This window comes from Narcine bancroftii, chromosome 9 (genome assembly GCF_036971445.1).
Source record: "Narcine bancroftii isolate sNarBan1 chromosome 9, sNarBan1.hap1, whole genome shotgun sequence".
Classification (NCBI taxonomy): Eukaryota; Metazoa; Chordata; class Chondrichthyes; order Torpediniformes; family Narcinidae; genus Narcine; species Narcine bancroftii.
In genome coordinates this window covers 29,633,512-29,657,270 of record NC_091477.1, presented here as the reverse complement: position 1 = coordinate 29,657,270, position 23,759 = coordinate 29,633,512, and the positions used below count along the sequence as shown (strand labels likewise).

General features: G+C 41.1%; 1 protein-coding gene across 1 annotated transcript; it reads right to left on the bottom strand.

Annotated features, from left to right (window-relative positions):
- Window positions 1-4,940: 4,940 nt before the first annotated feature.
- Window positions 4,941-21,655, bottom strand: sting1 (stimulator of interferon response cGAMP interactor 1). The gene is given in 9 exon segments (XM_069899022.1): window positions 4,941-5,397; window positions 7,886-8,072; window positions 8,900-8,946; window positions 8,949-9,093; window positions 10,418-10,479; window positions 10,747-10,855; window positions 17,058-17,185; window positions 19,577-19,815; window positions 21,519-21,655. Coding segments are annotated over 9 exon segments (1,254 nt in total). The 3' UTR covers window positions 4,941-5,197.
- Between the last annotated feature and the right edge of the window lie 2,104 nt (window positions 21,656-23,759).

Genomic DNA, 23,759 nt, shown 5'->3' with positions numbered 1-23,759 from the left:
TCTATTAAACAACTCAAATATTTAATGTAACTGATGCTCGTGAAAATTACCATTCAAATATTTTCTCTTTGGGGGAAACAAGAACCCAATTTATATTTCTATATTAATCTGCTTCTTGGAACAGCAGTCTCTGGAGTGTTGCAATATTATTGCATCATATCACCTTCTAGAATCCCACAATCTGGCTTAAACATGTTTAACTGGCTGCACATTAACCTAGTTTTGCCACCCCTCCTCCCCCTGCTTGCTGTTGTGTTCTCCCTCCCTTTTCTACCAATAACCTCCTGCCTTTTTGACCATGTACCTCCCCCTCCCTCTTATCTTTTTGATTAGAAGCTCACCGACATTTTTCCATACTTTGATGAAGGCCTCAAGACCGAAACATTGATTATATATCCTTATCTTTGCTACATAAAGGACACTGTTTGACCTGCAGAGTTTCTCCAGCATTGTGTTTTTACTTCAACCACGGTGTCTGCACTTTCGTGTTTTACTTCAAATCAGCCATCTTCATCTATGATGATATCACTAGGACTGTGAAACTGAATGGCCATTCATTCAAACTATTAACATTTCAGGAGGAGGGCTGGCGCTACCATTAGGCCAATTTGGCAGCTGCCTAGGGCGGAGACTTCAGAGGGGCGCTGGCAGGATGGCTAGATGTTCGGTGTAGGGGCCAAATGTGCAAAAGTGTGCTGAAAGCCCCAGGGTGTGTTGGCTGGGCGCAGCCAAACTTATTATTGTGCACATGTGTGAGCGCCAGCTGCTGCATTGCGCACAATAGGCTGGCCTTTTAAGGTTGTTTGGGACATGTGCAGTGGATGGCGTATCATAGTTCGGTTGACACATGGGCGACAGTTAAGAGCTGTTTACACAGACATTTACATAGAAGGTTAACACAGGTTTGTTGTTATGGATCGTTATCATAGAATATTATTTATAGGCATTTCATGGAACTGAAATCAGGAGAAACAACAACTGATCTCCTGCCTTCCAGACTTACAAGAAGCCAACTCAGAAATCCTTGTGATGTCTCCAGGTCCAGGGGAAAAATAACAAAGGGGTAGGCACACATCGACCGAATACAGTGGGAGGCCAAATAACAAAGGAAATTAGCACACATCAGCACATGACAACTATTCCTCTCAGCTCGATAACCTCAAGCTTCATATGCCATGAAGCTGAGCCCATCAATAAACACTACAGCAGTATGTCTTTGGCACCTCTCTCCTCTCCACTTCCAGCATACATAAATGAAGATGGACCGCCTTTAATGTGATGGTAAAGCCATTAAACATTTAAAAGCTTCCAAGTTGAAAAAAATACATTAAATTCACAGAGGTACGGAAAAACAAAGTGTAATTCAGATTGAAAAATGTAAAGCTTAGCTATCCAGCTCAACTTGACTTCAACTCACCTCCTACTCCTCAGTTTCTTGAAACTTTGAAAACCCACTCTGGAGAAATGCTACACGTGGCCCAATGTTTAATTTTTATGCTGACTTATGTTCCAAAAATAGGATAAAATGAGAAATGTAGCACCGAGCCTTGAGTGGGAAATCTCACCCCACAATGCTACTCCTAGTCTCACATACAAAAATAGTTTAAGTGCAGAGATGAACCTGTCACTCAACACTGAACAATTAGATTCTCTATTCAATCAGGATCAATTCTTTGCTCATGCTTATTGGCTGTTGAAAATGATTGACCTAAAGATAAAGATTAAAAAGAAAAAAAATCATTAACCAGATAACTTCATCAATATTTCATCAACATGGACTCAGCCCAGAGACATTTTCTTTGTTGTATCCATTTCTTCCCTACTATGTTTGCAACCAAAAGCTATGTTTTCCTTTTCCCCACTTCTGGTGGTTTCTTTGAACTGAAATATTTACTTTTTCCAGATGCTACATGACCTGTTGAATGATTCCAACACTTTGTTTATAAACCTCAAATTTATAGCAGGCACCATTTATTTGATTTTCATGCAATAAAGATTATTTTCTATCATGAACTGCAATTTTCATTTTGGTGATTGATTCCATCATAAACAAGGCTTTTGGTTGAACTTGCCCATGAACACCAAAATGTTCCATACACACTCATCCCAACTGCCTGCATTTGGCCCATTATCCCTCTAAAACTATTCTATAAAGTACGTGTATCCATTCATTTTTTTTTCTTAAATGTAGCAACCTCCTCCTCTGGCAGCCTGTTCCGCACATTCACCAGCCTCTGTGTACAAGAGAAGATCAGACACAAATAATTGAAAATCCTTGGACCATTGAGTGAATTCAGTGAAGCATGCCTGAAGGCAGCAACATAGATAAAGAAAGGAGAAGGGTGTGAAGAAATCAGGGCATAGAATAAGAGTAGGGAGGTTATGGTACAGCTTCATAGAATACATATACTACCTAAAACAACCACAATGGAATTCCGTGTGCCGTACTGATCACTAGAATTAGGAAGCGTGTGATGGCACTGGAGAGGGTGTAGAGAAGATATGCCAGGATATTGCCTGGGATGGAGAATTTTAGTTGAGGTGAAGCGTGAGAGTCTGGGATATTTTCCTTGGTGAAGAGGAGATGAAGAAACAATCTGATAGGTTTATATAAAATCATGAACGTCATGCAAGGTAGATAGCAGGAACTTTGACCTTTCTCGCAGAGGTCTAAAAAATTGAGGCAACATAAGTTTAGAAAAAGGGTGAAGATATTTAGAGGGGAAATGGAGAAATAAACTTTTCATCCACAGGAGTGAAAATATGTATCGAATCAAGCTTTTGATTTAGCCATGACACTGTGAGCGCTGCTGTGCAAATGTTTCTGACTGTACAACAGGCTTTAATTAGCTTAAACTCAAACACCAGTCTTAGTATCTCTGCTGGCTCCATGTGTTTGATGGTCTTCTGAAGGGGCCGGCCCAAGTCTTTATACAGGCCGGTGATTGACAGCTTCCCGGGTTGCCTACCTGCATGTACAGTTGGTTGCCCCCTGTAGTAGGAGTGTGGCCATTGTAGTAGTTGTATCACCACAGACATAAAAGGTTATAGAGCTAGTAAATGAGATTAATGCACATGGGTACTGATGATCAGCACTGCCATAGTGGGCCAAAGGCCTGTTTCTGTGTCACATGACTCAATGACTACCAGCAACAAGAGTTTAACCATCAACATTTGATGTTCAATGATGTTACTGAAACCAAAACACCTTCACTGAGATTCTAGGGGAACACTTTTGACCAGAAACTTTCTTGGAGAGATCATATAAAATAAAAGAAACTCATTGCCTGGCTATCCCGTGGCACTCTCTGACAGGCCAATGCCTTTGTACCATTTACAAAGCAGGAGTCAAATGTTTGATTGAAGATTGTCCTCATTTCTGGATGAGGGTAATTCAGACAAAACTTAAAATGCTAAAGGACACTGCGTGACCTGCTGAGTTTCTCCAGCTGATATCGCCTCAAACCGTGCATCTTGGCGCCTCACAGTTTGGCGGGCAGCAACCTCCTTTGAAGAAGACCGCAGAGCCCACCTCACTGACAAAAGGCAAAGGAGGAAAAACCCAACACCCAACCCCAACCCACCAATTTTCCCCTGCAGCCGCTGCAACCGTGTCCGCCTGTCCCGCATCGGACTTGTCAGCCACAAACGAGCCTGCAGCTGACGTGGACTTTTACCCCCTCCATAAATCTTCGTCCGCGAAGCCAAGCCAAAGAAGAAGATCCAGGTTAAGGTGGTCAAGTGTTTGATCCATAATATTCACTCCCTTCACTACTATTACAACAGCTTTCAGTCAACAAGATGCACTCAGCAACTCATAAAGGCATCTGCAGCACCTCATAACAACCTGCAAGTTCCCTCCTCAATCCTGCTTTAGAAATAAACTATTATTCCTTTAGTGTAATTAGGTCAAAATCCTGCACTCTAACAGCACTGTGGGAGTAAATTAAAAAAATAGAATAAATTAAAATTTTTGAGAGGAATTAGAGATGAAAAACAATTGGTGGTCCTGCTAGTGATGCCCACAAAAGTCGAAGTAAATGATGCAGTGAACAGCAATTATAGCATCAGAGCAGGCCCGTGCTGACGAAGTTGCTCATCTGATTGACCTGCATTTGGTCAATATCCCTTTAACCCTTTCCTATCCATGTACCCATCTAAACGTCATGATTGTACTCAGCTCCTTCTGGCAGCTTGTTCCATTTATGGACCATATATGCATTTCTGTGGAAATGTTGTCCCTCAAGTCCTTTTTAAATCTTTTCACTCTTACCTCGAATCTATGCCCGCTAGTTTTAGACCCCCCCCCCCAACTCTGAGACCATGACCATTCACTTTATGCCCTTCAAGATTGATATATACCTTGAGAAGGTCATCCCTCAGCCCTCTATGCTCCAGGGCACAAATAAAGTCAACCCATCCAGACTCACCTTTGAACTTAAGCCTTCTAGTTCTAGTAACATTCTCGTGAATCTTTTTTATACCTTTTCCAACTAAATTACATCATTTCTACAGCAAGGCAACCAGAACTGCACACAACACTCCAAATGTGACCTTACCAATATCTCATGCATCAGTGACATGATGTCCCAAATCCTGTAACTTCATCACAACTTTTATTTCATTTTAGTTTTAAATGGTTTCCTCACACGTGCAATAATATAGTTTTTCTCAACCACTCTGTGGCAAGAAGAATTACATTTCCAAATAAACAGGTTTCTTCTGAAGACTCAAATACTTAGTGGATTTCTGATAGACTACTTTGTATTTATGGCCCCTTTGCACTGAAGCTAAATAACACACAAAAAGCAAACAAGTAGATAATTAAATAGCAATAATTAAACACTATAATTTATACATGAAGCTCCACTGACTGGTTTAAATTTGAAAGGCTTTATTATTGTATCTGTGACATCAGAGAATATATTTTTGCCATAAAATTGATGCATGAATCGAGTATCATGAAATTAGCCATTAAAGCACTTTAGAAAACATCCCAAATATATTGTAAAGAATAAGGTTTCTGGAAATGAAGAAGAAACAGGTTGAGACTGTTTAATTTGTATTTGATTTTCAATTTTATAAGTCAGCAAGACGACAGGCAATTTAAAATTCTGAGGCTTCGCTTCCACTTCAGATTTTGAAAATGAAGTACAATGTTAATTATGGAAAACATGAAAAATGAAAGGTAGAATGATTAATAATTTTTGCTTTGTAAAGGTTGTGGATCATTTGACTTGCTGATCATTAAAGTTTGGTCACTGACCATGGAGTCATTTAATGTATCATTCCAAGTGTTTTCCTCCGATATAGCAAACTCCATTCTGTCCTGCATCATAGCCTTTAAGATCTATGCAGATAAAAAATGAGAGTCTGTATTTTTATCTACTGAATCATCTGAAATACAAATAGAAATATCTTAAAAAAAGTTAAAATGCAACTGAAATATCAAAAGGACTGTTGATTTTATACAGCAACTAATTTTCTGTACTGCAATAAAAAGTTGCATATCTTTCAAGCACCTTGTATTAGTACTGACTACTAGTTACATTAAATCACTTTGGGTTAATACCAATATCTGTAACCTCAATCAGGGTGAATCTGTTGACTCTTTGGACAATGAAGAATTAAGGAAGAAATAGTGAGACATCTAGATAGAAATTATGCCTTCAGTTAGACAAAATGGATTCAAGAAGGGCAGATCATGTTTGACAAATTCACTGGAGTTCTTTGATATAATGAGGAGTTGATAGATGGCAACAGGTGGATGTTGTATGTTCGGATTTCTAGTAAACATTTGGTATGGTGCTGCATAAAAGACTTATCCATAAGATAAAGATGGATGGAATTGGGAGTAATGTATTAGCACAGATAAAGGATTAGTTAACCAATAGAAGGCAATGAGATGGGATAGATGTGTTTGTGAGCAGTGTTGCGTGAATAATTCTGACGCAAAGTCCACAGACTGTACAACAGGCTTTAATTAGCTTAAAATTGTACACACCAGGCTCAGTATGCAGCTGGCTCCACGTGCCTGACTGTCCCTGAAGGAGCCGGCTCGTGTCTTTATATGGGCTGACGATTGACAGCCGGCAGGTGGGGCCAGCCTCTCAGGTTGCCTACTTGCAGGTATAGTGGTTGACCCCTGCAGTAGGCTGATAGGAGTGCGGCCTGTTGGCAATCAGCAGTGAACAGACTGCTGCAGGGATCAGTGCTGTGTTCACGATATACATTAACAGGTTAGAAGAGTGTAGCATATCTGAGTTGCCGGTGATACCAAAATGGAGTGGAAAAACAGTTTGTGCAGAGAGTGAGGAGAGTCTGAAGGGAGGTAATAGATAGGCTGGCTGATGACATACAATGCCATCCACCTTGAAAAGAAAAATAGAAGATCAGATTATTATTGAAATGGTGTAAGATTGCAGAAGTACTTGGAGGTGCTTGTGCATGAATCGCAAAATGTTGGATTGCAGGTGCAATCGGCTATCATGTGGCAAATGGAATATCGGCCATTACTTGAGGGATTGAATTTAAGAGCAGCAAGATTCTGATGCAACTGTACTGGCAAGGCCACACCTGCAGGGCTGTGTGCTGTGTGCTGGTCTCCTTACTTAAGACAAGATATAGTGATTTTGGAGGCGGTGAAGAGGAGGTTCATGAGGTTAATTGCAGCGATGAAGGGATTAGCCTATGAGAAGAGATTGAGTAGCCTTGGACCATACCGGCTGGAATACAGAATACTGAGCATAAATCTCACAAGGACATATAAAATGATGAAAGGGAGAGATAAGATTGAGACAGGATTTATTTCCACTGAAACTAGAACCAGGGAAGATTCAGGGGAGTAGATTTAGATCAGAGATGGAGAGCAACTGTTTTTCCCTAGAGTAGTGAATCTTCTTCTGTTCAAGGAAGATGCACAGGCTGCCTCTCTAGATATATTTAAGACACAGTTTGATCAATTTTGGGAGAATTAAGGGTTATGGGGGACAAGGCAGATTGATGGAACAGAGTCGATAGCCAGATCAGCCACGATCTTATTAAATGGCAGAGCAGGCTCGACGAGCCAGATGGTCTACTCCTCCTATGTTCTACAGCATATTGAATGAGGTGGAAAATGAAAGAGATTTCTAGTACCCACTGAGGGTCAGAAGGCCCTGTAGGTTCAAGGCATTAGGATCATTGTGGGAATTTTTTTTTAAATCCCAGATGATTTGTTAATAATGACTGAGTAATCTTGCAGAATTAAAAGTCATAAATCTTAAAGTGGTTTCTCTTTGCTTCAGGTTTAAGTTTTTTTTAGGCAGATTTTAAAACTAACTCAGTTAGACTTTCTTTACATTTCTCTGTACCTGATTTACATTAAATTTATGTTTAATTTGATCTTCTCTGCTCTTCAAATATTAACTTGTTACTTTCAGTTGAATGATTAGAAACTTTACAACACACCAGGCAGTTTTATAACCAATTGTGTATGTTTAAAACAAATAGCTACACAGCTTCATCCCATCTTGCTAGATCAGTAACCCTGCAGCTAACAGCTCTTCAAGGATCAAGGTTCCTTTACTGTTAAACCACAAGCAAAAATAATAACCAATCGTCAAACATCAGTTGATTGAGTAGGCAAGGCTGCCCCCTCGCTCTGGCAATATGTTTGATATGTTATGGCAATAGAACCTATAGCAGAAATTATTAGCGTCTCTTGGAATTAAAGGGTAACCGACGTTTCGGTTTTGAGCCCTCAACAAGGTATGAAATAACGTCCTGGATCTATTTCTACACTGGTCTCTGCACATTATGAAAGTGTTGTGGGCTCAACTGTATTTCTGAGAGGCAAAAATCATCCATTACTATGAAGCCATGTGTACAAATATTGATAACATACCATCATATAGAATTAATTTGAAGAGTCCTGCACATTCTTGGGAGTTGTTCAAGATATTGCCCAAGGTGACATAGAACAGCTTGGTCTGCTCCAAATGCTGCTCTTTGCTAAAAGCTGCAGTGGCACCATTGGACATTTCAAATAGGGACTGCAGAGGAGTGGCGCATTCAAGAAGACAGTGATGAGGCTAAGGAATAAAAGAATAGACTATTAACATTGAAGGTAAACTGACAAAGCAAAATTAAACAATTTTTTTTAGTTTTAACATGAAAACAAGGTGATTATACAATTATTCCCGCATCGGACTTGTCAGCCACAAACGAGCCTGCAGCTGACGTGGACTTTTACCCCCTTATCCTTAAATCTTCGTCCGCGAAGCCAAGCCAAAGAAAAGAAGCAGCTGTATATTTGTTTATGAAGCTTGAAACATTTTTTCAATACATGTAACCATGTAGCCATGATTTTCCACTTAAATATCAGATCAGCTCGGGACATGGGAAGCTCCAAACTCCTGAACTGCGGCTAAAGTCCAGCCTTTTGCTCCAGTCAACTGTGGTCCAGTAGAGTAGGAAACACAAGCTTGGGCTGACAACATGTAAGTGTCAGTTTTCTTATTATTTCATTAAATTCAATTTACTTGAATAGATCATTCTTATTTTAATTTGAAAATGTTTATTGCTATTTTTAGTTGTTAAGAGAGCCAAAGATATTTGTGAACATTCAATTTAAATGAGAGCTTTAACAGCAGGGGTTTTGGTGGCTGTTGTGGAGAATTGTTAGGGTGAAGCCTGTCAGTTGTGACTGAAGAGGCCTTGTGATGGACTAGATATCACTGATTGGTCAGAACCAGCCACCCACGAGACGGTACCCTAGCAAGATAGAATGTGTCCCAAGGACAGGGGATCTATGAGCTTTCAGTTTGTCCATCAAAGTCCTTCCCCGGGCCATGTAGAATTGGACAAAATATCTTCCTATTGAAAAAGATACATAATTATTAAGAAATTCATCCTGTACCCTCTCATTTTCATCATAAATTGAATAAATGCTGTTCTTGTAACTTTTTTTATCCCTGCTCTGTCAATATGGAGCTCAGGTAAGTTGCCAAAGAATTGGATCCTATTGTCTACCTTTTCCAGTTTGTCATAAACCTTACAGCTGAATGGAATTAGGATAGACAATTTTTTTTTAGGATATCTTCTTTGGTTTGGCTTCGCGGACGAAGATTTATGGAGGGGGTAAAAGTCCATGTCAGCTGCAGGCTCGTTTGTGGCTGACAAGTCCGATGCGGGACAGGCAGACACGGTTGCAGCGGCTGCAGGGGAAAATTGGTTGGTTGGGGTTGGGTGTTGGGTTTTTCCTCCTTTGCCTTTTGTCAGTGAGGTGGGCTCTGCGGTCTTCTTCAAAGGAGGTTGCTGCCCGCCAAACTGTGAGGCGCCAATTGCGGAAACTGCCAAAATGTTTGGCCTGGAAGTCAGCCTGAAGAAAACTGAGGTCCTCCATCAGCCAGCTCCCCACCATGACTACCAGCCCCCTCACATCTCCATCGGGCACACAAAACTCAAAACGGTCAACCAGTTTACCTATCTCGGCTGCACCATTTCATCAGATGCAAGGATCGACAACGAGATAGACAACAGACTCGCCAAGGCAAATAGTGCCTTTGGAAGACTACACAAAAGAGTCTGGAAAAACAACCAACTGAAAAACCTCACAAAGATAAGCGTATACAGAGCCGTTGTCATACCCACACTCCTGTTCGGCTCCGAATCATGGGTCCTCTACCGGCATCACCTACGGCTCCTAGAACGCTTCCACCAGCATTGTCTCCGCTCCATCCTCAACATTCATTGGAGCGCTTTCATCCCTAACGTCGAAGTACTCGAGATGGCAGAGGTGGACAGCATCGAGTCCACGCTGCTGAAGATCCAGCTGCGCTGGGTGGGTCACGTCGCCAGAATGGAGGACCATCGCCTTCCCAAGATCGTGTTATATGGCGAGCTCTCCACTGGCCACCGTGACAGAGGTGCACCAAAGAAAAGGTACAAGGACTGCCTAAAGAAATCTCTTGGTGCCTGCCACATTGACCACCGCCAGTGGGCTGATATCGCCTCAAACCGTGCATCTTGGCGCCTCACAGTTTGGCGGGCAGCAACCTCCTTTGAAGAAGACCGCAGAACCCACCTCACTGACAAAAGGCAAAGGAGGAAAAACCCAACACCCAACCCCAACCCACCAATTTTCCCCTGCAACCGCTGCAACCGTGTCTGCCTGTCCCACATCGGACTTGTCAGCCACAAACGAGCCTGCAGCTGACGTGGACATTTACCCCCTCCATAAATCTTCGTCCGCGAAGCCAAGCCAAAGAAGAAAGAAAAAGCCAGTAACAAATTTCCACTAAGTTTTCAACTGTAATAAAACAGAGCAACCAGACTCCTTGTGTAATACCTACAATCTTCTTTGGCTTGGCTTCGTGGACGAAGATTTATGGAGGGGTAATTGTCCATGTCAGCTGCAGGCCCGTTTGTGGCTGACAAGTCCAATGCGTACAATAGCAAAGGAACAAAGGCTGACAGCCTTATCAAGTGATCTGATGACTTTAGAATTAAAATGCAAATGCCATCTCTTTCAACTAAAATAGGGACCAAGAATTTTCCCTTTGGTATACAATGATTACAATAATCAAATAAAACTAATTGATAAGACTGATTAATGACTAACAGTACATTATTAGCAAATTTACTAGATGGTTGAGTAATTTAGTAACTTGATGTTGCTTGATTAACAAAATAGTAGATAATAATTACATTTTATGCCACAAACAGTAATCTGTTTTTATATTAAAAGTTTGAATGAATAGTTACAAGGTAAAATTAACTTCAAGTAACCTAGGTAATAAGACCAAGCCAATCCCTGAGCGATGTTAAACTTATTCTTCTCACTAAATACTGAATGTTGAGCTAGTGTGGGATCCTGCAGAGTGATATCAGTGCTTCAGTTAAAAAGTACATTGCTGGGACTTGGGTTTTTTTCCACCAGCAGTCCACTTCATTACATTTAACACAATTTTGTCATTTTAAAACAATGCAGAACTCTCTAAAATGTTGACTACAGCATGCCAATTCTTAAAATGTGAATAATTTAGGGCAGCACAGTTAGCGAGGAAGCTAGCCCAACACTTTGCAGCGGCAGCTACCTGGGTTCAAAGCCGGCACTGTTCTACATGGGTTTCCTTGTGGTCCACTTTCCTCCCACCCTTCTAAAACAAATGGGCGGTTTGCAAGTTAATTAGTGTATTTGGACAGCACGGGCTCATGGGCCGGCAAGGCCAGTTACCATGCTGTATGCTTAAATTTCAATTGATTTTTTTTAATCCACTGAAATAGAATCAATACTTTTATACTGAATATCAAACAATGCAGAGGTAAATAAAGTTAAAATACAAAATAAAATTCAAATCAAAATCAAATGATGCAATTCAGAACATTTCAGCTCATGTTCTATATTCTAAGAAATCAATATACTTTTACATGGATTATTAGGTTCTTTGTTGCTTAGCAGCCAATTTCCTTGTTTCTGACCAATTTCCATTGTATAATAATAATAATAATAATAATAATAACAATTACAGCACGGAAACAGGCCATTAGGCCCTTCTAGTCCGCACCGAACCAAACACCCCTTTCTAATCCCACCTCCCTGCACAATGCCCATAACCCTCCATCTTCCTCTCATCCATATACCTGTCCAACCTTTTCTTAAATAATACAATTGACTCCGCCGCCACTATTTCTCCCGGAAGATCATTCCACACAGCTACCACTCTCTGAGTAAAGAAGTTCCCCCTCATGTTACCTCTAAACCTCTGCCCCTTAATTCTTAACTCATGTCCTCTTGTTTTAATCTTTCCTCCTCTTAACGGAAATAGTCTATCCACATCCACTCTGTCTATCCCTTTCATAATCTTAAATACTTCTATCAAATCCCCTCTCAACCTTCTACGCTCCAAAGAATAAAGACCCAATCTGTCCAATCTCTCCCCATACTCCAGATGCTTAAACCCAGGCAACATTCTGGTAAACCTTCTCTGCACTCTCTCCACTCTGTTTATATCCTTCCTATAATTAGGCGACCAGAACTGCACACAGAACTCCAAATTAGGCCGCACCAACGTCTTATACAATCTCAACATCACCTCCCAACTCCTATATTCCATGCAATGATTGATAAAGGCCAGCATACTAAAAGCCTTCTTCACCACCCTATTCACGTGAGTTTCTACCTTCAGGGAACGATGTACCGTCACTCCTAAATCTTTCTGCTCTTCTGTATTCCTCAATGCTCTCCCATTTACCACATATGTCCTATTCTGATTCTTCTTACCAAAATGAAGCACCTCACACTTATCATCATTGTAAGCCAATAAATGTAGTAAAATTAGCAAAACAAAAATCTACTTTAACCTGCTGTAAATTATTTTGGTTTAGATACCAATATTCTATCATTCCTCGTTTTCTTTACATTCACCACAGCCTTGTTCATCAATGAGATACAATTCTTCAACATAATTAGCATCCAAAATATATCTAAGATCTAACAAAGCTTTAGATTTTTTAAAAAAAGTAAATACATACAAAACATCCCAAAACCTTGAGCAATGAATAGCAGAAACGTATTTATTCCATCCCAAAGATGTCAAATCTACATCACCATTTTCGCTCTCAAGACCCAGGCAGCAGAGTAGTATAAAAATTACTATTCTATATCCATATTCCTTTCAATGAACTGATGCAGTACTGCCTTGCAGTAGTTTTTTGTATGTAAGTTGGAAAGTTATGCTGTGGTACCTTATAGAAAAAGAAATCGAAAGCATAATTCAAAACAAGGATACTGCACCCTTATTTTAATCTTCCCAATAAATAGAAACAAAATAGCCAATTTCTGACTACTTACACTAGCATATAATTAAGCAAACTCTTTTCTTTGGCTTGGCTTCGCGGACGAAGATTTATGGAGGGGGTAAATGTCCACGTCAGCTGCAGGCTCGTTTGTGGCTGACAAGTCCGATGCGGGACAGGCAGACACGGTTGCAGCGGCTGCAGGGGAAAATTGGTGGGTTGGGGTTGGGAAAGGATTTTTATAAATCTTTAAACAAAATGGGCGTTTACATTGCTATTTGCTCTTAATGTGCAGATGTGCAAACAATATTTGTTGGTATGTTGTGGTGCAGCAAACAACACGAAACTCGAAAGACTGTAGAACAGGCTGTTATCAGCTTAAAGTAGAAAGCACCAGATTTGTATGTAGCCTCCGGTTCCACGTGTCTGACTGGGTAGGAAAGGACTGGCTCAAGTCTTTATATGGGCCAGTTATTGACAGTCGGCCAGGTGGGGCCAGTCTCCCAGATTAACTACCTGCAGGTACAATGTTTTCCCCCTGCAGTAGGCTGGTAGGAGGTCAACAAAGGTGATGTAGAGTCCTTTGTTTTGTTCTCTGCACTTTTTTTGGAGCTGTCTGAGGGCAAAGACCATGTCAATAGTGCCTCTGTTTGCGCGAAAGCCGCACTGTGATTCTGGGAGAATATTCTCGGCGACACTAGGTATTATTCTATTTAGGAGAATCCTAGCGAAGATTTTGCCTGCAATGGAGAGCAGCGCAATTCCCCTGTAGTTTGAGCAGTCTGATTTCTCGCCTTTGTTTTTGTACAGCTCCAAGAAAAGTGCAGAGAACAAAACAAAGGACTCTACATCACCTTTGTTGACCTCACCAAAGCCTTCAACACCGTGAGCAGGAAAGGGCTTTGGCAAATACTGGAGCGCATCGGATGCCCCCCAAAGTTCCTCAACATGGTTATCCAACTGCACGAAAACCAACAAGGTCGGGTCAGATACAGCAATGAGCTCTCTGAACCCTTCTCCATTAACAATGGCGTGAAGCAAGGCTGTGTTCTCGCACCAACCCTCTTTTCAATCTTCTTCAGCATGATACTGAACCAAGCCATGAAAGACCTCAACAATGAAGACGCTGTTTACATCCGGTACCACACGGATGGCAGTCTCTTCAATCTGAGGCGCCTGCAAGCTCACACCAAGACACAAGAGAAACTTGTCCGTGAACTACTCTTTGCAGACGATGCCGCTTTAGTTGCCCATTCAGAGCCAGCTCTTCAGCACTTGACGTCCTGTTTTGCGGAAACTGCCAAAATGTTTGGCCTGGAAGTCAGCCTGAAGAAAACTGAGGTCCTCCATCAGCCAGCTCCCCACCATGACTACCAGCCCCCTCACATCTCCATCGGGCACACAAAACTCAAAACGGTCAACCAGTTTACCTATCTCGGCTGCACCATTTCATCAGATGCAAGGAATTCAGATTCATCAGATGCAAGGAATAACAAGGATGTCCCGGAATAACAAATCTCATTCTGAAAACCGACAAGAACCTTCCTGAGCGGTAACCATTTACCTTTCAAGCACCAAAGCCTGGTGAACTTTATAAATGTTATAATTTATAAATGAACTTTATAAATGTTAAATTCTGTGCACAGTATAAGAATTGCCTGCAACCAATGAACTTGGAGGAATGAAAAGAGAGTTTGGACTGTGAACCAAAGAACTTTTCTGAACTTACACACACATTACATACACGAACGGTTAGAATGAGAAGGGTGTTAAGTTAGGTTAAGTATGTCAATAATGATAAGTTAAAGTGTGATTCTGTTTTCATGTTTAAAAACTTTTGTTTAAATAACTGTTTGTCTTGGTGAATATCTATTGCTGCTGGGTTTTGGGGGTCCTCTGGGCTCATAACACTACATTCAATGCTCATTTTCAGATGTATACTTCAAAGTTTCCAAGATGGATGGACTGAACACTTAAAAGTGGAAGATTTAATTTTACGCTTAATAAATGATCATAAAATAAAAGACAAATCAGCAGACCCATTGTTTAGACACCGAGGAGAGGAAAGACCTTTCAGTAGAGTATTCCAAAAAACTCAAACTATCTCCAAAGATAATGGTATAACAACGTATCGTTCAATGCACAAATAGATCTATTGAGATGAGAAAGATCCCTCTTTTATAATTAGATGGTCAAAATGTGGGATTTCTTTTAGATTTAGTTATTCACAAATCATGAGATTTATAGTATGCATTTATTCCCCAAATGTGCCATGATAGTACCTGAAGTTTATCATATGAGCAACACATACGAGTACATACTATCTGGTGGCAGAATTAGGGGCAACATTTATGCCTGCTACCTCACAATTCCAGGCTCCTGGACTCAATCCTAATGTCAGGTGTTACCTGAGTTTACAAATTATTCCCACAGTCACCTGTGTTTCCTCTGGGGTGTTTCAGTTTCCTCCCACATCACAAAGTCATGCAGACTGGCAGGCTAATTAGCCACTATAAGTTGTCCTTTAGACAGGGCTGGTGCCAAGTGGGGAGGGGGGAATTTGAGGGCATTGGTCCCCCAAATGAGGTATTGTGACCCCCCCCCCCAAACTCGCATCATGCATCGCTAGTGTTGCTAGTCTCCAAGCGATATAACCAGCGCATTTGTCTGCCATGTCAGAGGGAGGGGGAAGTGTGACGGCGGCGGTGGTGCACGGAGGAGGTTCATGGTAGGTAGGCAGGCATCACCACCCTGCCACTGCGCAAGTTTTCAAATATCAGATTGTGCCCCCCCCCACTTCAAGGTTACCCTAATGACTCCCAATTAGACTTGTTTTAATGCTGACCCTACCCTTAGTAAAGGAAGGAGCAAAAAAAAGTTGATGACCATTTAATAGTGTTATGAGCCCAAAGGACCCCAAAACCCAGCAGCAATAAATATTCACCACAACAAATGGTTACTTAAACAAAAGTTGTTTTTAATTATCTTTAAACATGGAACAGAATCAAACTTTAACTTATCTCTATTAACTTAACTAAACACAACTTAACCCCCTTCTAATTCTAAACGCACGTAAATGTGTGCGTAAATGGAAGAAAAGTTCTTTGGTTCACAGTTCAATCTCACTTCTCATTCTTCCAGGTTCTCTGGTTGCAGGCAATTCTTATACTGTGCACAGAATTTAACATGTATGAAGTTCACCAGGCTTTGGTGCTCGAAAGGTAAACGTTTACTGCTCAGGAAGGTTCTCGTAGGGTTTGCAGAGTGACTCTCTCACTTGCCACAAATCCCTCACCTTCTTCAGCAAACCACAGGAGTTTGTCTTCTTAGTCAAGCTGTCGCCTTTTGGTAAACAAAACCCAGGAGTGACCTTTCTGTGAGCACTAAAGATACTTGCAAACAACCAGAGTATCTCCATTCCAAAATAATGGGCTATTCATTTTATGACATCATTTCAAGTACCACCTACTTGTGAAAATGTGCATAGTTTCTGTAAAGTCCACTGAATATGAATTCTTCAGTATTTCAAATAAGATCTGTTTTAAATGTAACTTTGTAAATCTGTAGATTTCATGTATGTAACTTACTCTAATTTTACTAATTATCTCCCACCTTTAAAGGAATTTTAACTGTTGTGTTAAAATTCAGAAATAACTAAATTGTCTTTAAAATCACTAAAGATATAACAATTCACAATATATATGTTATAATAAAGTAACAATGTTTAGAGCACTTTTATACACAATCAAATTTAACATCTTGACAAACAATCTGCTATAATATTATTTGAACCTCTGATATGAATAATTTGCAGATTATATTCTTGTAATATCAAACTCCAGTTTAACAACGATCTGTTCTTATTCAAAAACACCAGAGGATTGTGGTCAGTAAATACCACAATTGTTTCATGAGAGGTACTGAGATATTTCTGCAGAGCAAACACGATAGACAATAGAGTTCTTTTTCAATAATGGAATAGTTCCTTTGATGAACATTGAATTTTTTTGAAAAGTAGGCAACTGGATGTTTTTGCAATAAAACTGAACCTGCTGCTCCCTCACTCGTGTCCACTGCTACAGAAAAAAGGTTTATCAAAATCAGGAGATTTTGACATAGGATAATAGCATAGCATCTCCTTTAAATTTTCTAAAGCTGTCTGACACTTTAGTCCACACAAATTTCTCCCCTTTCTTCAAAAGGTTGGTTAAAGGAAGAGCAACCTCAGCAAAATTTCTGCATCTATAATATCCTGCCATTCCTAAAAACCTTCTCACTGCTTTCTTGCCACTGGAAATAGGAAACACATAAATTGCATTCACTTTTGCGTGAATAGGTGCAACTTTGCCATGACCAACTTCATGACGCAAGTATGTCACAGTGGCATTTGCAAATTCAATCTTCGCTAAGTTAACAGTTAAGTTTGCTTTGAATAATCTTGCAAACAATTTGTCCAATTCTTTCAAATGTTCTTCCCATGTGTCACTTTTTGTGACCAAGTCATCTGTATGTGTTAAGCCCTGGATTACCCAATTAATCATCCTTTCAAATGTTGCAGGGGCATTTTTCATGCCAAAAGGTAGCACATTATACTCATATAAACTGGATGGAGTTACAAATGCTGCAATATTCCTTCCTCTCTCAGTTAAAGAGAGAGTAACCCTTCAACAAATCCAACTTAGTAAGAAATTTAGCTTTTCCAATTTCATCAATACAATAATCTATTCTTGGAAATAAGCATCTGTTTTAGTTACTGATTTAACCTTCCTGTAATTGGTACAAAACCTAACAGTTCCATCTGGTTTCGGTACCAGAACACAAGGACAACTCCAATCTGAGTTTGAAGGTCTAACAATATCATTTCTCAACATATATTCCACTTCCTGATCCATGATTTTACTTTTCTGAATGTTTATTCTGTATGGGTGTTGTTTCATGGGACTTGCTTCTCCATCATCCACATCATGGTGTCCTTTTTGGAAAGTCAGGAAACAGATTTGTGTATTTCAAAATTAATTCCTTCATCCGCACCTGTTCTTGTGACTTAAGATTATACCGAACCGAGCATTTATAGCATCCAATGCCAAAGTTGAGAATCACTGATCTAAACCGAGCCACTCAACGTGATCTCCATGCTATCACTATATTTCCCACAATATTTCATTCTAAACTACATCAGCCCTTCTTGAGTTAAATATTTGAAATATTTCCATTTTGTTTGCAACTTGAGTTAAATATTTGAAATATTTCCATTTTGTTTGCAACTTATAAAGGGAATCACATCTCTGAAACACTGGTAGGGGTGAAGGAGATGCAGAAAGAAGATTTTCTTTGAGAGAGGGCTTCAGCTTATTGGAAGACAAAATTCTGCTGCAGAGAACTCAGGAGTCTTGTGGGCAAACATTAGGAATGCCTGTGGATCTGGTGACCAACCCAAGAGCTTGTGCATAGTTTTCTTCAGCAATTTCCAATCATGCGACCGGGTTTTCACCTCCTCGGTGTTGGATGCGTTTCTCTAACAACACGTTGATCATTTCCTGTCTCCACCCACTCGATTCCCGTTGGCATGTGTACAAGTTACCATCAACTTCGGTTGGAACTGTTGCCACCGGCTCCCTCCCTGACAAATCTCTCCCCACTGTCACTTGTTTCTTAGTCGAAGCAAAGACGTTCAACGCTCAGCCAGTCAGTCACCAGCGCCCCGATGTGGGACACTCGAAAAATGTGGCTTCGCAAAACAACATTAAGGCCAATTTCCGCATAGATGAAGACATTTGCAGAAGGCAACTTTTTCTGCATTGAACTTGTAGAGCTCGTCGAAAGAACCAAAGACTTGTTGATCCAAACCAAGGCTTTTATTAGCAAAAGACCGGAGCTCTTCACAGGTGGCCGACCAGTCTGGAATGATCCGACCTGGCTAGGGACACAACCCTTTAAGGCCCAGACAATAGGTGTGGCTTAGCTCTCAGCCAATCGCTGTAAGCACAGTCTAGATACAGTAACTATATACACTATGTACATTGGTGATAGACCTGTACTATCACATTCACCCCTTCTTGGAGAATTGACCCTGGGAAAAAAAAACAAAAACGAGGGAGAGAATGAAAGGAAGGGGTAGGTCAAGGTCTGTAGCGGTCAGGGGGTCTGACATTATTAGATACATGGCTTTATTTCTCTCTTAAATTTTCCTATATATAAGTAAGTAAGGTGCCCGATGGGCGAGTGGGGCTTCTTTCTGCATGACATTTAAGGGATACCGGATTTAAACATAAGCTTTATGAAACGCCTTGACAGCGCCAGCGAGCGGAACGGGGGTTCGAATCCCGCACTGTCTGCAAGGAGTTGGGATGTTTCCCCCGGGGCCCCGGTTTCCTTCTCCCACCCCTTCAAAAACGTTCCAGGCTGTAGGTTAATAGGGTGTAAATCGGTTGCCACGGACTCGTAGGGTCGAATTGGCTTGTTACAGTGGTGTGTGTCTAATTTTTAAAAAAAACTTAAAATTACATTGAAGTATTATTTCCAGGCTCTACTATATTATAATCTATGATAAATAGATTCATTTAAAAATCTGTCCAGTAAGTTTTAAACAAGGGGTCTCCGAGCTTTGTGGAGCTGAGGGGCTTCACCAAGTCCGAATCTGGCTGGCGCTGGGGAGGGAAGCGCATCCAGGACTTGGTGGAAGTTCTGAAGCATCGGCGTGGACGCTGGAATCTCGCACTCTGCTGTCCACGTATAAAATCTGGGGGGGGGGAACTTGTCTTACATTCTTTATGACGATTCAAAGTTACTCACTCACCTTGCGGGTTAAAGCGGCCAAGCTTCTCTACCAACACTTCAGTGTGCCCCCCAGACACTGCCCCTTCCTCCTCCAGGGCTGCTGGTTCCTGACAAGGGACAATGCTTGACTTTCGCAAATGATCCGTCAGCATTTCAAAGAAAGCCCCAAAAGGAAAAGCAAGCACCTTGTCTCGACTGAGAGCGAAGAGTTTCGATTTCTGTCGGTTCAGCACCTGGCGACAAGCCTGCACGGTCAACCTGAAAGCTCAGAGGTTCACGCAAAAGTTCTGCAGAAAGTTAGAGGCAAATTCAAGGAACCAATTTTTTTTAACCAAAAATTTTACAACGAGTTATTGACAAAAGAATCCTCCTCAAAGCCTCTTCACACTCTTAGTGCCAAGTCCATTCCCATCATTGGACATACTCTATTTACAGCATATTTAAACGCTGACTACTTCTGATCAAAATGAGGCAGCTGAGTTCATGGAACTCAAAGTTATTGAAGTGATGGGGGGGGGGCATGTGTGCTGTTGTGGAATCACTGAAAATGCCACACTTGCCTCCACACCTCCTCCTCCACCACCATTTGGGGCTCCAAACAGCCCTTTCCAAGTGAGGCCACACTTGAATCTGTAAAGAGTCATCTACTGCATCCGTGTTCCTTTTGTGGCCTCCTCTGCATTGGAGAGATTGAAGGCAGACTGGATGGTCGCCTCGTTGAACTCGAGCAACAGCGGGGATCCCCGCAGTGGCAAACTATTTCAATTCTCCACGCCATTCCCATGCCTGTCCTTGGTCTCATACACTGCCCAACTGAGACCACCTGCAAATTCGAGGAATAACAACCCATATTCCCACCGGGCAACTCCAACCAGATGGCATTAACATCAACATCTGATTTCTGTTAGACCACCCATTTCCATCTCTCTTGTTCCCTATCCCTATGTGGCCTTTCCTCTAGATCACCTCCCCTTGTCTCTCTCTCTTTCCTTATTCCCCTGCCAACCTTTCTTCCAATCTGCATTCACAGAACTGCACCTTCTCGCTGGTCAGCTTTTCCCTCCTGTCCTCTTGACTATTGGCCTATGCTCCTTCCCCCTGCCCCTTCTTCCCTCCTCCCCCTGCCCCTTCTTCCCTCCTCCCCCCGTCACTTTTTATTCAGCTGCTTTCTGCTCAGACCTTGAACAAAGGGCTCAGGCACAAACTGTTTGTTATAGATCTTTGCCTCCTCTGGACAATGTGAAACCTGCTGAGTTTCTCCAGCACTTTTGTGTATTTACTGTCATCATAGAGTCTGTAGATTTTCTTGTTCCACTCAGTTCAGAGGTTTACCCCGGGCAGTAAGCATGGTCTCTCTCACATCTGAATCCATTCTTAAAGTTGGTCAGGGTCTCTGTGGATATATAGGACTAGGAGTTAGGAATGAGGAACAGATTTAGCTGATGTAGGGAGGAGGACAAGATAAGGCAGTGTGTCAAATGATTTAAAATAAAATAAATTTAGACATACAGACTGTAACAGGCCAATTTCACCCTAAAAGTCTGTGCTGCCCAATTTACACCCCATTAACCTACACCCCAGTATGTCTTTGAAAGGTGAGAGGAAACCGAAGCCCCTAGAGAAAACTCACACAGACACGAGGAGAACATACAAACTCCTTTCAGAAAGTGCGGGATTTGAACCCAGGTCCAGTCCCAATTGCTGGCATTATAAAGGCCTTGCACTAACCCAATACCAACTGTGCTGTCTGTCTGAATGGCATGCAAAATTAAGGAGTTTTTTTTACTGTATTTTGGTACCCATGATGATAAAACAATTCAAGGCCAACATGAACTACAGAACAAAAAATAAATTTATCACAATTATAAACTAGCATTGACAAAAAGGCAGCACCTTTTTGCACATCTTGTGTGGTCAATTTCCAACCCTGAGACCACAAGAATCATATTTCCAATGTCTACCACTTGGAACGCTGAAGTCTGTAAAGCTTCGGCTGTGACATGCCAGTGTACCCTGGAGGATAACTTTGAACACTCTGGGACTGTGACCTCTCGATATGTGATATCAGCAAATGCAATGTTGAAGTATTTATCAGCATGGCGTCTCCTGAAAGAGGATGGTCAGTATATTACCAATGTAGTCAAGGCCACTATTATCCAGATTCCCTTAGCATTCCTCAGGCTGTTGTATTTTTTTGGAAATGGCCATCAAGATCATTCTGATAACTGTTTCAACTCCCCATATCAGTTAAGGCTGCAGTGAAGACCATTATACCATTCACAGCTTCTGTGCATTCTTCCTTAAACTATGCACAAGCTCTTGGGTTGGTCACCAGATCCACAGGCATTCCTAATGTTTGCCCACAAGACCTGCTGAGTTCTCTGCAGCAGAATTTTGTCTTCCAATAAGCTGGTACTCTATTATGTTATATAAGTTCATCAACCTGGAAGGTTAACAGTTTACTTCTCCATTATAAAAACACATAAAGGCTTTGAAAGATATGAAAAAAGGAAAATTCCTGGTGGTGTCTATAGTCTTGTCTACAGGACAATATTGATGTGTTGATAAGAGTAATGGTAAGTAGAATTTAATACTGAAAATTTAGCAGTTCTCCCTGAATAAAGAAGGATATACAAATAACTAAGATAGCATCACGAGTTTGATTCCTGGAAGTGAAAGCTTTGTCATATAGAGTATGGACTTCAGATTAATTGAAATGTATAGTATCCTTATTGGGCTAACAGAGAAGATGTGGAGTTGAAATGTCTGAAGCGTCTGGAATTAGAGGATCATAGATGCAAAACAAGGGGTTGGCCTTTAAGGGTGGAGATGAGACTCTCTTCAGCCAGAGGATGAAGAGTGGCACGGTTACAGCGGCAGCAATTGGGACCAGGATTTAAATCTTGTGCTGTCTCTAAGGAGTCTGTATGTTCTCCCTATGTCTGTTTGGGTTTCCAATGGGCGTTCCAGTTTCCTCCCACCTTTCAAAAACATACTGGGCATATAGGTATGTATGGGTAGCATGGGTACAAGGGTCTGTTACCATGATGTATGTCTAAATTTAAATCTGATTTTAAAAAATGGTATTCTCTACTCAAGAGAGCAGTGGAGGGTCAGTCACTCATATTCATAGAAGAGATTAATAGTTTTCCAGATATTAAGGTTATCAAGGCACATGGGGCAGGGAATGAGTTTAAGGAGTATCCATGATTTGATTGAAATAACATAGTGGGCCACTCCAGTGGCATGCTGTGGTTGGGATACAAGAGAGTCTGCTCAATATCTCTCAGTAACCACAACTTCACCTTACCCCTTTCCACAAAGTTTAATCCATTCTCCTTAGACTGAGAAGTGCAGGTGGGCTCTTCCTCCTTCGTTGCCAGCTGGTACAGCTGCCTGTCTAAGAACCAATGCATTGGGTAGCCAAGATTTTCAATTATGGCAAGGATCTGTCACCCACTGCAGGCAGGATGTTCTCCCTGTAGAAGTGATTTAGTCATTTCCCTTGGCAATGTGGGTATATGGATTTGCTTATATGGTTAGTTTCCTAAAGGATTGGGAGCCTGCTACCAATTGACACCCAGGGCTCCACATCTTCACCTGGAGTTCTCTGTCAATTGTGATGTCCATTTCTCTTTCAGCATAAAGATGGTGGGTGTCTACCTGCAGACGATCCACATATTCAGCATGGTATACTCAGAGAGCTTGAATAGTTTTGAACGCAAGACAATTCAGTGCCCAGGATATTTTAAACAGGGTTTCATGCCAATGTGATATATCATTCTGCTGTTCACCTGTTTAACCAGAATCTCTTATTCGAGTTGCTCTGGTATCCAGTTCCACTCCATTTCTCTCCACGGATGCTGTTGAGTCCCCCCTAGCTTCTCTTTATTTACTTTAGTTGCTCTGAAGCCAATCGTTCCTCTGCATGCTTCTGGTTCAAGACTTGTCGACATCAAAACGAATAAATCAACTTGATACAAAACTATATTTGCAGGATCCTGAAATTGTGTTAATGAGAAAAGAACATGTTTCTCTTTCTCAGAGCACATAAAAACCTTATGCAAGGTGTAATCACAAAAAATCATAAACTTACAAACTGGCAGGATAATCAGGTAACCATTAAATCTTTTTTCCTCCAATCCTATTTTGGTTGTGCAACAGCAGAACGATATCAAGTTGATAATAAATATCCAAACTTA